General features: G+C 41.9%; 1 protein-coding gene across 1 annotated transcript; it reads right to left on the bottom strand.

The window, feature by feature from the left end:
- Positions 1–315: 315 nt before the first annotated feature.
- On the bottom strand, positions 316–13,875 carry LOC133618474 (alpha-amylase-like). Its single transcript, XM_061978860.1, has 10 exons — positions 13,782–13,875; positions 9,546–9,724; positions 7,056–7,202; positions 6,775–6,972; positions 5,178–5,408; positions 1,388–1,521; positions 1,084–1,306; positions 882–1,003; positions 660–785; positions 316–580 (listed from the first exon to the last, which is right to left on the bottom strand). Exons 2-10 carry the CDS (start codon positions 9,711–9,713, stop codon positions 391–393), a joined length of 1,539 nt encoding a protein of 512 aa, XP_061834844.1. The 5' UTR covers positions 9,714–9,724; positions 13,782–13,875; the 3' UTR covers positions 316–390.
- Between the last annotated feature and the right edge of the window lie 536 nt (positions 13,876–14,411).

Here is a 14,411-nt window from a genome sequence, read left to right as displayed (position 1 = left end):
TAAACTCTGGCATTATTTAGCATTATCCCATCTTCCCCATCTGTCACTACTGCGGTTCATGAGAAGGGTTGAGAAAAGGTACACCAGTTCAAACCCATCCATTCATTCATTCATTCATAGCTTTCAAGTACTCCCGCAACCTAGGATAGCTTTTGGACTGTGGGTGGAAGAAAGAATCCACGCAAGCACAACCACCGACCACCAACTTCACACCAGGCCGAAAAACAGATCTGTAGCCCGCAGACAACTTTGTCTCACCCATAAGCAGTAACCCGAACCACTTCAAGTCCCAAGAAGACAGAGCAGAAGTCAACCTTTCACCATGAAGCCCCTTTAATGGAAACATCATATTTGTGAATGGTTTATTGCTTGTTTGCTCAAAGTAAGTGTTTACAGTTTGGATTTGGCATGGATAGCTACAAAGGGATCCTCGTCCTGGTTGCTAATCCAGAACTTGGCGTAGCCGTCACTGCGGACGTGAATCTGCTTCCCGGTGCATCTGTTGCCTTCTTTTTGGCCGGAGATGACGTCACAGTAGGTGCCGCTTGGCATGCCGGTGTTGAGAGTCACATCTAGGTTCCTAAAGGGGAAGACGGAAGGTTAGCATTGAGAGGCAGCAACAGGTTTCAGATTTTAGAGATGATGTATGTATGCTTCACCAGTCATCGTTGTTAAAGACGATGAACCCTCGGTTACCGCGTCCAAAGGCAACCTGGTTACTCTGGTTGTCCCACCAGTTGGAATGAGGCTGCCTGCCGACTACGTTGCGGAAAATGACCATGTTCCTGAAGGATCATAAGCAATCACAGACCTGAGACCTGGGGAACGAATCCTCTCATTGAAATCTCTGGAGCTCGAAAAGCAGGATCTCAAGGACTCACTTGATTTGACGCCACCTGTGCTCGCACACCCATCCATCTCCGCAAGTCTGATCGGGGTTGATGGGAACAGGCTTGGTGCTTCCGTCGCTATGACTCGGTGGTCCCTTCCAGTCGTTTTGATCCTGAAAGAAGGTGACCTGACTACATCAGTACATGAACACAAGTGTGGTTCCTAAATGAAATGATCGTCACGAAGCTGAACCTTTCCATTGACAATGTGGCGATTCCAGCGGAAACTCGACATGACCCTGGTTACTCCGTAGGGGTGTGCCAACATGTAGCCGACGGCCATTTTGTAGAGCCTCGGGTCCCAGAAGGTAAGTATCGATGCGCCGCCTGCACCGTGACCCCGTTGGTTGTCGTGGTTGTCAATGAAGACGACAGCATTACCGTGAGGCAAGAAACCCCAGCCCTCGCCCCAGTTTCTGCATATGAAGTTGTGCATACATGATTTTTGATAATACCACATACAATCTCTTTTTTCCTGTTTTTGTTTTACTGCAGACCTGGTGTAGTGAAGCTTTTCGCCATGCCATTTTCGGAAGACCGTTCCTAATTTGGCTCCGTATTTGAACTCGGTCACCCGTCCCAGGTTTACGTACTCTCTAGACGAGATGGATTCACCTCCCAGATCGATTACCTTAAAGCAGGAGTTACAATCTCAATCACACAGCGGGCAGAATTCAAAGCACACTTTAGATTGTGGGCCAAACAATAGTCAAAAATTCAAAAATGTTATTCGTCTATCAACCCAAAAAACTTCTGATTCAAATGAACTCAGTCAAGTCATCTTGTTGCTTTGACTGAGTTAAGTTGAGTGAAGTGATCGTATCAAGTATATTACACTTCAAAATATGAGTTGATGAGTCTGATTTAACATGAACTTGAAAATATTATTTAAAAAGACTAAAATATCACAAGATCACGGGTACAAGCGGGGTTGTTTCTTCAGCCGGGTGGCGAGGCTCTCCCTTAGAGATAGGGTGAGAAGCTCTGTCATCCGGGGGGAGCTCAAAGTAAAGCCGCTGCTCCTCCACATCGAGAGGAGCCAGATGAGGTGGTTCGGGCATCTGGTCAGGATGCCACCCGAACGCCTCCCTAGGAAGGTGTTTCGTGCACGTCCGACCGGTAGGAAGCCACGGGGAAGACCCAGGACACGTTGGGAAGACTATGTCTCCCGGTTGGCCTGGGAACGCCTCGGGATCCCCCGGGAGAAGCTGGACAAAGTGGCTGGGGAGAGGGAAGTCTGGGCTTCCCTGCTTAGGCTGCTGCCCCCGCGACCCGACCTCGGAAGTTGGCGAAACTTAATTCTAGATTATAAATCATGCCCCTCACCTGTATAGTAGAATGTTGTGGATACAAACCGAGAAGTTGGTCAACATTGACGTCGTCTTGTTTTTGCACCAACATTTATTTTTTTTACATTTTACGAGGGCTATGATTAATTCTTCATCTAAACGGGAATATATTAATTGGCATCCCAGTGAGAGCAGACTTTGTACAGTAAATGGTTGTTTTAGTATGATTGTTGTCTCTTACGAAGTCTGCCGTGAGTAGTAGTAAGTGTTGTTGAAGGACGAAGCAAACGTTGTGAGGTGTCTGTGAAATTAATGCGCCACTGTTGTCATGATCCGTGGTCCGGATCATGTTTTGTTTAGTTATGTTCTGTTAGTTTTGGACTGCACTAGTTCCTGTTTGCGCTTCCTTGTTTGTTTTGTCACCATGGCGACATTTGTTCGGATCACACCTGTCGCTAATCATGAGATTATTATTTAAGCCTGTCTTTGTCAGTTAGTCTGCCTGGCGACATTGTTCTTTTCATTGCTCTGTTCTGACTTGTTTCATGCCATAGTTCATGCTGATAGTTTCATGCTTGTATTCATGCGTTTGCTTTGTTCATACTGCTCGTTCCATGCCTTGCCAAGTAAGTTTTGTTTATTCATGCCACAGTTAGCGAGTTTTTGTTTCATGTCCATAGTTCACGCTAAGAGTTAGTTTTTGTTTCCTTTGCCAAGTTGTGCCTTCGCCTTGTACGCCTTTTGTTTGTCCCTCTTTTTTGAAAGTCAAGATTAAATAATGTTCCGACCTTCAAGCCTTGTCCGGTATAGTCCGATTGCATCCCGGGAGAAAAAATCTCGCAGTAAGCTGCGAAAAACCCCACGTCCTGACAGCTGTATGCTTAAATAGAGCAAAATACGTAAATATTACACGTTATTAAAACGTGCCTTTTAGTACATTACATATATACTTACAGCATGTACCTAAAACCTTAATGGGGGTGTTTGGATGTTGTTTAGAGCGCTGTACGGGCGGAATAGAGCAACTCCCATTAACACCATTGTTAGCTGACTTATATTTACATTTATGTACGAGTTAGAATGCATAAAAAAAAGAAAAACATATGTGTGTTTGTCTTACATAACGATTGTAATTTATAATAAAAAAATAAAGAAAAGTTCAGTTCCCCTTTAAAGGGTCAGAAAACCGATAATGCATATCAATGAATGTGTGTTGTGTCTATGTGATTTAAAATATATCTCATGTTTAACATCTCTTGTAGGTTCTCATGTGCACTTTCCACTTTCTGCTTACCGTATTTTCCGGAGTATAAGTCGCACCGGAGTATAAGTCGCACCGGCCGAAAATGCATAATAAAGAAGGAAAAAAACATATAAGTCGAACTGGAGTATAAGTCTCATTTTTTGGGGAAATGTATTTGATACATATCTCTCCTCAGCCTTCCCGGTAAGGTTTATTCAGGTGTACTGGAGAGGAGGCTACGCCGGATAGTCGAACCTCGGATTCAGGAGGAACAGTGTGGTTTTCGTCCTGGTCATGGAACTGTGGACCAGTTCTATACTCTCGGCAGGGTCCTTGAAGGTGCATGGGAGTTTGCCCAACCAGTCTACATGTGCTTTGTGGACTTGGAGAAGGCATTCGATCGTGTCCCTCGGGAAGTCCTGTGAGGAGTGCTCAGAGAGTATGGGGTATCGGACTGTCTGATTGTGGCGGTCACCGGTTCTGTTCATAACTTTTATGCACAGAATTTCTAGGCGCAGTCAAGGCGTTGAGGGGATCCAGTTTGGTGGCTGCAGGATTAGGTCTCTGCTTTTTGCAGATGATGTGGTCCTGATGGCTTCATCTGGCCAGGATCTTCAGCTCTGTGTGAAGCGACTGGGATGAGAATCAGCAACTCCAAGTCCGAGTCCATGGTTCTCGCCTGGAAAAGGGTGGAATGCCATCTCCGGGTTGGGGAGGAAACCCTGCCCCAAGTGGAGGAGTTCAAGTACCTAGGAGTCTTGTTCACAAGTGAGGGAAGAGTGGATCGTGAGATCGACAGGCGGATCGGTGCGGCGTCTTCAGTTATGCGGACGCTGTATGGATCCGTTGTGGTGAAGAAGGAGCTGAGCCGGAATGCAAAGCTCTCAATTTACCGGTCGATCTACGTTCCCATCCTCACCTATGGTCATGAGCTTTGGGTTATGCCTGAAAGGACAAGATCACGGGTACAAGCGGCCGAAATGAGTTTCCTCCGCCGGGTGGCGGGGCTCTCCCTTAGAGATAAGGTGAGAAGCTCTGCCATCCGGGAGGAGCTCAAAGTAAAGCCGCTGCTCCTCCACATGGAGAGTAGCCAGAGGTGGTTCGGGCATCTGGTCAGGATGCCACCCGAACGCCTCCCTAGGGAGGTGTTTAGGGAACGTCCAACCGGTAGGAGGCCACGGGGAAGACCCAGGACACGTTGGGAAGACGATGTCTCCCGGCTGCCCTGGGAACGCCTCGGGATCCCCCGGGAGGAGCTGGACGAAGTGGCTGGGGAGAGGAAAGTCTGGGTTTCCCTGCTTAGGCTTCTGCCCCCGCGACCCGACCTCGGATAAGCGGAAGAAGATGGATGGATGGATGGATGTATTTGATAAAAGCCAACACCAAGAATAGACATTTGAAAGGCAATTTAAAATAAATAAAGAATAGTGAACAACAAGCTGAATAAGTGTACGTTATATGAGGCATAAATAACCAACTGAGAAGGTGCCTGGTATGTTAACGTAACATATTATGGTAAGAGTCATTCAAATAACTATAACATATAGAACATGCTATACGTTTACCAAACAATCTGTCACTCCTAATCGCTAAATCCCATGAAATCTTATACGTCTAGTCCAGTGGTTCTTAACCTTGTTGGAGGTACCGAACCCCACCAGTTTCATATGCGCATTCACCGAACAATCAAATAATCCAAGACAACAGTCTGTTTTAGATCACTCCACCTTTTCCACTGACTGTTTAACCAAGTACCTCCTGGTAAATGAACGGTCTGGAGCCATTGGGGAACCACTTGTCCCTGAGGTTGTGCAGACGACCATAGATGGCGGCCAAGTCGCCGGGCCACATGTGTTTGCAGGCGTCCACCCGGAATCCGGCCACGCCCATGTCGATCAGCTCGTTCAGGAACTCGGCCACCTTGTCCCGGACGTAGTTCTTCTCCAGGGCCAGGTCCAGGAGGCCCACCAGGCGACAGTCACGCACCTGGGCAAGAAAATAAATAAATGTTTTCGCATTTGGCTTGTATCTGCCTGGCTTGAATTCAAATGTCAGGGTTCAGTATTTTTCTGTAGAACTGGTGGAAAGGGTCTAGCGTTGGTAAAATATGGATACAAATATTGATGACCCTCAATTACTCAAGGCAGGGCATGATATGCTGTCATATACCGCCTACTAGGTCTGTTTTTCTCATTGTGACATACACTATATTGCCAAAAGAATTTGGCCTATCCAAATGATCAGAATCAGGTGTCCTAATCACTTGGCCCGGCCACAGGTGTATAAAATCAAGCACTTAGGCATGGAGACTCTCAGTGATTTCCAATGTGGAACTGTCATAGGATACCACCTGTGCAACAAATCCAGTCATGAAATTTCCTCGCTCCTAAATATTCCAAAGTCAACTGTCGGCTTTATTATAAGAAAATGGAAGTGTTTGGGAACAACAGCAACTCAGCCACGAACTGGTAGACCACGTAAACTGACAGGGAGGCGTCAGCGGATGATGAAGCGCATAGTGCAAAGACTTTCTGCACAGTCAGTTGCTACAGAGCTCCAAACTTCATGTGACCTTCCAATTAGCCCACGTACAGTACGCAGAGAGCTTCATGGAATGGCTTTCCATGGCCATGCAGCTGCATCTAAGCCAGACATCACCAAGTCCAATGCAAAGCGTAGGATGCGGTGGTGTAAAGCACGTCGCCACTGGACTCTAGATCAGTGGAGATGCCTTCTCTGGACTGATGAGTCATGCTTTTCCATCTGGCAATTTGATGGACGAGTCTGGGTTTGGAGGCTGCCAGGAGAACGGTACATTTTGGACTGCATTGTGCCGAGTGTGACATTTGGTGGAGGAGGAATTATGGTGTGGGGTTGTTTTTCAGGAGTTGGGCTTGGCCCCTTAGTTCCAGTGAAAGGAACTTTGAATACTCCAGGATACCAAAACATTTTGGACAATTCCATGCTCCCAACCTTGTGGGAACAGTTTCCCCTTCCTCTTCCAACAAAGCAAGGTCCATAAAGACATGGATGACAGAGTCTGGTGTGGATAAACTTGACTGGCCTGCACAGAGTCCTGACCTGAATCCAATAGAACACCTTTGAGATGAATTAGAACGGAGACTGAGAGCCAGGCCTTCTCAGTGTGTGACCTCACTAATGCGCTTTTGGAAGAATGGTGGAAAATTCCTATAAACACACTCCGCCACCTTGTGGACAGCCTTCCCAGAAGGTTTGAAGCTGTAATAGCTGCAAAAGGTGGATTTGGCAATATAGTGTATTTGCTGCATTCATTCATGATGCAATGTTTGAGACCATTTGTTGTACTATACAGGGTCTTATATTGTAGCACCTCATATGCGTCGCTGTAGTCCTCAATCTCGCCGCTTCCAGTTTTGCATTTATGGTCGTTAAAGTCCCAGCTGCTGTAGGGAACACTGGGGAAGCTCTTAGTACTGGCACTGAACCAGGTACCGCACGAAGAGTGGGTCCCCTCACCACCGGCAGAGCCGCACATGTGGTTGATGACTGCGTCCACGTAGATGTTGACCTGGGGGTTTCATTTCCACGGTCAGTTTTTTTTTTTTTTTTTTGACCCAAAAGTCGGAGATAAGCGCGACCGCGATGGTATACCCCGACGTTGTTGCATCTGGTGACCATGTCTCTGAGCTCGTGCTCGGTGCCAGACCGGGAACACAGCTCGTAGCCCACTGGCTGGTATCGTTCCCACCATGGCCTCCAGGGATTGTCCAGCACAATGTGTTCGTTCGGAGGAGAGATCTGATCAAATAGAGAGAAAAAAATTGTTCAAACAAATGATCACACCTCAACCCATACTTGCCAACCCTCCCGAACTTTCCGGGAGACTCCCGAATTTCAGTGCCTCTACCGAAAATCTACCGGGTCGACCATTGTCCCGAAGCCGGACAACAGGCACGCCTCCTCCAGGTCCATGCGGACCTGAGTGAGGACAGCCTGTCGTCACGTCCGCTTTTCCTCCATATAATCAGCGTGCCGGCCCAGTCACGTTATAACATCTACAACTTTTGGAGAGTGCACAACTGCGCACACAACAATAAGGAGACGAAGCAGAAGAACGAAGAAGAGACAGTCATGGCGACGACGAGTGACAGAGAATAGAACGAGGATGGACAATTCAACCCTAAACTCACTCCTCTCCTGCAAATTAAATGTCACAGATGCTGCCCATACCTATGCTCCTTCAAAGGCTGTGCTACTGGCTGCAAAGCATTGCACTTTCAAGTACAACAAAGAGTAGAGGAGTGTTATGTGTGTGTATTTGTGTAAATAAATGAACACTGAAATTCAAGCATTTATTTTATATATATATATATATATATATATATATATATATATATATATATATATATATATATATATATATATATATATATATATGTATGTATTTATATATATATGATTATATATATATATATATATATATATATATATATATATATATATATATATATATATATATATATATATATATATATATAAATAAATAAATATATATATAGCTAGAATTCATTGAAATTCAAGTTTTTCTTATATATACATATATCTATATATATATATATATATATATATATAATAAATACTTGAATTTTCAGTGAAAATATATACATTTAATATATATATATATATATATATATATATATATATATATATATATATATATATATATATATATATATATATATATCAATAAAATAAATACTTAAATTTCAGTGTTCATTTATTTACACATATACACATATACTCAAGTATTATATATATATATATATATATATATATATATATAATAAAATAAATATATATATATATAGCTAGAATTCACTGAAATTCAAGTATTTATTATATATATATATATATATATATAAATATATATATAATAAATACTTGAATTTTAAGTGAATATATACACATTTAATATATATATATACATAGCTATAAGAAATACTTGAATTTCAGTGAATTCTAGTTGTATATATATGTATTGTATTATATATATATATATATATATAATACTTGAATTTCAGTGTTCATTTATTTACACATATACTCAAGTATTTTTTATATATATATATATATATATATATATATATATATAATATATATAATATATATATATATAATAAAATAAATATATATATATATATATATATATATATATAAAATAAATATATATAAATATATATATACATATATACAGCTAGAATTCACTGAAATTCAAGTATTTCTTATATATATATATATATATATATATATATATAAGAAATATATATATATAAAAAATTCAAGTATTTCTTATATATATATATATATATATATAATAAAATAAATATATATATATATATATATAAAATAAATATATATAAATATATATATATATATATACAGCTAGAATTCACTGAAATTCAAGTATTTCTTATATATATATATATATATATATATATATATATATATATATATATATATAAGAAATATATATATATATAAAAAATTCAAGTATTTCTTATATATATATATATATAAGAAATACTTGAATTTCAGTGAATTCTAGCTATATATATATATATATATTTATTTTATTATATAAATTTATATAAATAAAATAAATACTTGAATTTCAGTGTTCATTTATTTACACATGTACACATATACTCAAGTATTTCTTATATGTGTATATATATATATATATATATGTAAAAGAAATACTTGACTTTCAGTGAATGCTAGCTATAAATATACACCTCCCCCCTTAACCCCCCCCCCCCCCCCCAATCTTCCGAATTTGGAGGTCTCAAGGTTGGCAAGTATGCCTCAACCTAGCTGTCGGTTCATGCACAGTGCGAGGTGGTAAATATCACATTAAATTAAATTTAAAAAATACATTCTTTTATTCTTGAAACATTCAACATTTTTAACGGGTGCTGGAATCAATAACCGTTTTTTTTAAAGTGTCATTTGGTCAATCAATCAATCAATCAATCAAAGTTTATTTATATAGTCCTAAATCACGAGTGTCTCAAAGGGCTGCACGAAGCACAACAAATTTTTTCATAAAAAAGATTGAAATATTTCTGAAGCCTGGTGTACCTGAACTCCCCCGAAGCCATTGGGCCCCAAGAAGCGCTCGCACTCGGCGGCGATGTCGGCCCAGCGCCACTCAAACAGGTGCACGATGGCCGTCCTGCCGTGTCTGACGTGGGGGTCGTGCTGGGCCACGCTGAGCCCGAGCAACACCCACAGGATGACCCACCTCATGCTTACCCTGCCTTATGTCGAGAAGAAGGAAAAAAACATACAATAAACAAAAAGGAGAAGCCAAGAGTGAAACGGACCACCTGTATTTGTACACCGTGTCTCCCCGGGGGGAACCAATGGGAGGCTGAGGAACAAATGTCAGGGCAGGTTAGGCAGCTGCGTCATTCTCACGGTTTGTTTACAAACTGCAGAACTCTCCCAGTCTTCTGTATATTATACATGACAAATACTTTTACCATGCTGTATACAGGACTGTCTCGGAAAATTAGAATATTGTGATAAAGTTATTTATTTTCTGTAATGCGATTAAAAAAACTAAAATGTCATACATTCTGGATTCATTACACATCAACTGAAATATTGCAAGCCTTTTATTATTTTAATATTGCTGATTATGGCATATAGCTTAAGAAAACTCAAAAATCCCATCTCAAAAAATTAGAATATTTCCTCAGATCAAGTAAAAAAAAAAGATTTATAACAGCAAAACAAAATCAAACATTTGAAAATGTCAATTAATGCCATACTTGCCAACCCTCCCGAATTTTCCGGGAGACTCCCGAAATTCAGCGCCTCTCCCGAAAACCTCCCGGGACAAATATTCTCCCGAAAATCTCCCGGTTTTCAGCCGGAGCTGGAGGCCACGCCCCCTCCAGCTCCATGCAGACCTGAGTGAGGTCAGCCTTTTTTCAAAAATCATCCTGACTAGAGATACATTGTATTATTATGTTTATCTTACCTACAAATAAATATATTATTATTATTATTATATAAAAAAAAACTAAATACATTTTTACTATATTTTGCTAAAAACATCAAAATTAATTGTATTTTTATTTGTATTTTTTCTGACTCCTTATTACATCCAGCCATAGAATTATACATTAAAATAAACATGTTCGAAATAATTAATTTTAAATGATCATAATAATTAATTTAAAATGACCATATCTAATTATTAAAATAATTGCTTGTTTATCAACAACTTTAGCATTTTATTCATTACATTTTGAAGCTCTCAGAAGCCAAGTTATGTTATATTCCTTAAGATTTATTTATGCAAGTTTGAAGTATCAATTATCTAAACACAGTTTTGTTTGCATATTTTCAGGATGTATATATATATATATATATATATATATATATATATATATATATATATATATATATATATATATACATATATATATATATATATATATATATATATATATATATATATATATGTATATATATGTGTGTGTGTGTGTGTGTGTGTATGGAATACTTGACTTGGTGAATTCTAGCTGTCAATATACTCCTCCCCTCTTAACCACGCCCCCAAACACGCCCCCCCCCACCCCCACCCCACCCCCACCCCACCCCACCTCCCGAAATCGGAGGTCTCAAGGTTGGCAAGTATGATTAATGCACTCAGTACTTGGTTGTGAATCCTTTTGCACGGATTACTGCATCAATGCGGGGTCTGGTGCATTATTGGGTCTGGTGTCTTTCAGCTTCTTCTTCATAATACCGCACAAATTCTCTATGGGGTTCAGGTCAGGGGAGTTGGCAGGCCAATCGAGGACAGTAATGCCATGGTCAGTACACCAGTTACTGGTGGTTTTGGCACTGTGGGCAGGTGCCAGATCATGCTGGAAAATGAAATCATCATCTCCATAGAGCTTTTCAACAGATGGAAGCAAGTAGTGCTCTAAAATCTCTTGGTACACAGCTGCATTGACTCTGGACTTGATGAAACACAGTGGACCAACACCAGCAGCTGACATGGCTCCCCAAACCATTGCTGACTGTGGGAACTTCACACTGGATTTCAAGCAACTTGGATTTTGCTCCTCTCCAGGCTTCCTCCAGACTCTAGCGCCTTGACTTCCAAATGAAATACAAAACTTGCTTTCGTCTGAAAACAGGACTCTGGACCACTCTGCAACTTTCCAGTGCTTCTTTTCCATAGCCCAAATCAGACGCTTCTAGAGATTTTAGAGCACTACATGCTTCCATCTGTTGAAAAGCTCTATGGAGATGATGATTTCATTTTCCAGCATGATCTGGCACCTGCCCACAGTGCCAAAACCACCAGTAACTGGTGTACTGACCATGGCATTACTGTCCTCGATTGGCCTGCCAACTCCCTTGACCTGAACCCCATAGAAAATTTGTGGGGTATTGTGAAGAAGAAGCTGAAAGACACCGGACCCATTAATGCAAATGAGCTAAAGGCCGCTATTGAAGCATCCTGGGCATCCATAACACCTCAGCAATGCCACAGGCTGATTGCCTCCATGCCACGCCGCACTGATGCAGTAATCCGTGCAAAATGATTCCCAACCAAGTACTGAGTGCATTAATTGACATTTTCAAATGTTTGATTTTGTTTTGCTGTTATAAATCTTTTTTTTTTTTACTTGGTCGTGGAACTGTGGACCAGCTCTATACACTCGGCAGGGTCCTTGAGGGTGCATGGGAGTTTGCCCAACCAGTCTACATGTGTTTTGTGGACTTGGAGAAGGCATTCGACCGTGTCCCTCGGGAAGTCCTGTGGGGAGTGCTCAGAGAGTATGGGGTATCGGACTGTCTGATTGTGGCAGTCCGCTCCCTGTATGATCAGTGCCAGAGCTTGGTCCGCATTGCCGGTAGTAAGTCGGACACGTTTCCAGTGAGTGTTGGACTCCACCAAGGCTGCCCTTTGTCACCGATTCTGTTCATAACTTTTGTGGACAGAATTTCTAGGCGCAGTCAAGGCGTTGAGGGGATCCGGTTTGGTGGCTGCAGGATTAGGTCTTTGCTTTTTGCAGATGATGTGGTCCTGATGGCTTCATCTGGCCAGGATCAGCTCTCACTGGATCGGTTCGCAGCTGAGTGTGAAGCGACTGGGATGAGAATCAGCACCTCCAAGTCCGAGTCCATGGTTCTCGCCCGGAAAAGGGTGGAGTGCCATCTCCGGGTTGGGGAGGAGATCTTGCCCCAAGTGGAAGAGTTCAAGTACCTCGGAGTCTTGTTCACGAGTGAGGGAAAAGTGGATCGTGAGATCGACAGGCGGATCGGTGCGGCGTCTTCAGTAATGCGGACGCTGTATCGATCCGTTGTGGTGAAGAAGGAGCTGAGCCGGAAGGCAAAGCTCTCCATTTACCGGTCGATCTACGTTCCCATCCTCACCTATGGTCATGAGCTTTGGGTTATGACCGAAAGGACAAGATCACGGGTACAAGCGGCCGAAATGAGTTTCCTCCGCCGGGTGGCGGGGCTCTCCCTTAGAGATAGGGTGAGAAGCTCTGCCATCCGGGAGGAGCTCAAAGTAAAGCCGCTGCTCCTCCACATCGAGAGGAGCCAGATGAGGTGGTTCGGGCATCTGGTCAGGATGCCACCCGAACGCTTCCCTAGGGAGGTGTTTCGTGCACGTCCGACCGGTAGGAGGCCGCGGGGAAGACCCAGGACACGTTGGGAAGACTATGTCTTCCGGCTGGCCTGGGAACGCCTCGGGGTCCCACAGGAAGAGCTGGACGAAGTGGCTGGGGAGGGGGAAGTCTGGGCTTCCCTGCTTAGGCTGCTGCCCCCGCGACCCGACCTCGGATAAGCGGAAGAAGATGGATGGATGGATGGATGGATGGATGGATGGTCTGAGGAAATATTTTAATTTTTTGAGATGGGATTTTTGAGTTTTCTTAAGCTGTATGCCATAATCAGCAATATTAAAATAATAAAAGGCTTGCAATATTTCAGTTGATGTGTAATGAATCCAGAATGTATGGCATTTTTGTTTTTTTAATTGCATTAAAGAAAATAAATAACTTTTTCACAATAATCTAATTTTCTGAGACAGTCCTGTATATCTTTACCCTGGATCCATAATTTAACATTTCTTACGACCCTCAACGACAGAACTTTCCACAAAAATATATGAAGTGCGACTACCTCGAGTAAATGATTACTCAGCGTTGAACCCTGCAATGCAAACAGTAATAAAGTGTCATACTAATAATAGTTTAGTTTGTTTATTACATTGAAATACATCACGTTTACACGTACACAATACAAAAGAAGACGGAAGAAGAGATTATTTAATCTTACCCCTTCTCCGTGCCTCAGTGGTTGCTGATAGTTAGTTGACCTTGTGCAATGTTTTTTTTTTTATTTGCTCAACAGGAAAACCAACACAGAAAAGTTGCAGTTTGGATTGGTTATGTAAGAGCAGAGATAAAAACAAAACATCAGATCTGGGCAAACGTTGATTAGTACCAATAATAATTATTCTGCTAATATTATAAAGTTAAAGTACCAATGATTGTCACACACACACTAGGTGTGGCGAAATTATTCTCTGCATTTGACCCATCAACCTTGATCACCCCCTGGGAGGTGAGGGGAGCAGTGAGCAGCAGCGGTGGCCACGCCCCGGGAATCATTTTTGGTGATTTAACCCCCAATTCCATTGATGCTGAGTGCCAAGCAGGGAGGTAATGGGTCCCATTTTTATAGTCTTTGGTATGACTCAACCTACCGATCTCAGGGCGGACACTCTAACCACTCTTCCCCCACAATTTGAATGGCGTTTAAATGTTTGGAAATGAGAAGAGGATCAGTTTTACAACCTCGTGTCTTCTAATTCAGTGTTTTTCAACCTTTTCTGAGCCAAGGCACATTTTTTTAATTGAAAAAATCTTGAGGCACACCACTAGCAGAAAATCAACCAATCAATCA

The sequence above is a fragment of the Nerophis lumbriciformis genome, linkage group LG19, assembly GCF_033978685.3.
Source record: "Nerophis lumbriciformis linkage group LG19, RoL_Nlum_v2.1, whole genome shotgun sequence".
NCBI lineage: Eukaryota > Metazoa > Chordata > Actinopteri > Syngnathiformes > Syngnathidae > Nerophis > Nerophis lumbriciformis.
This window is presented reverse-complemented; position numbering and strand designations above follow the sequence as displayed.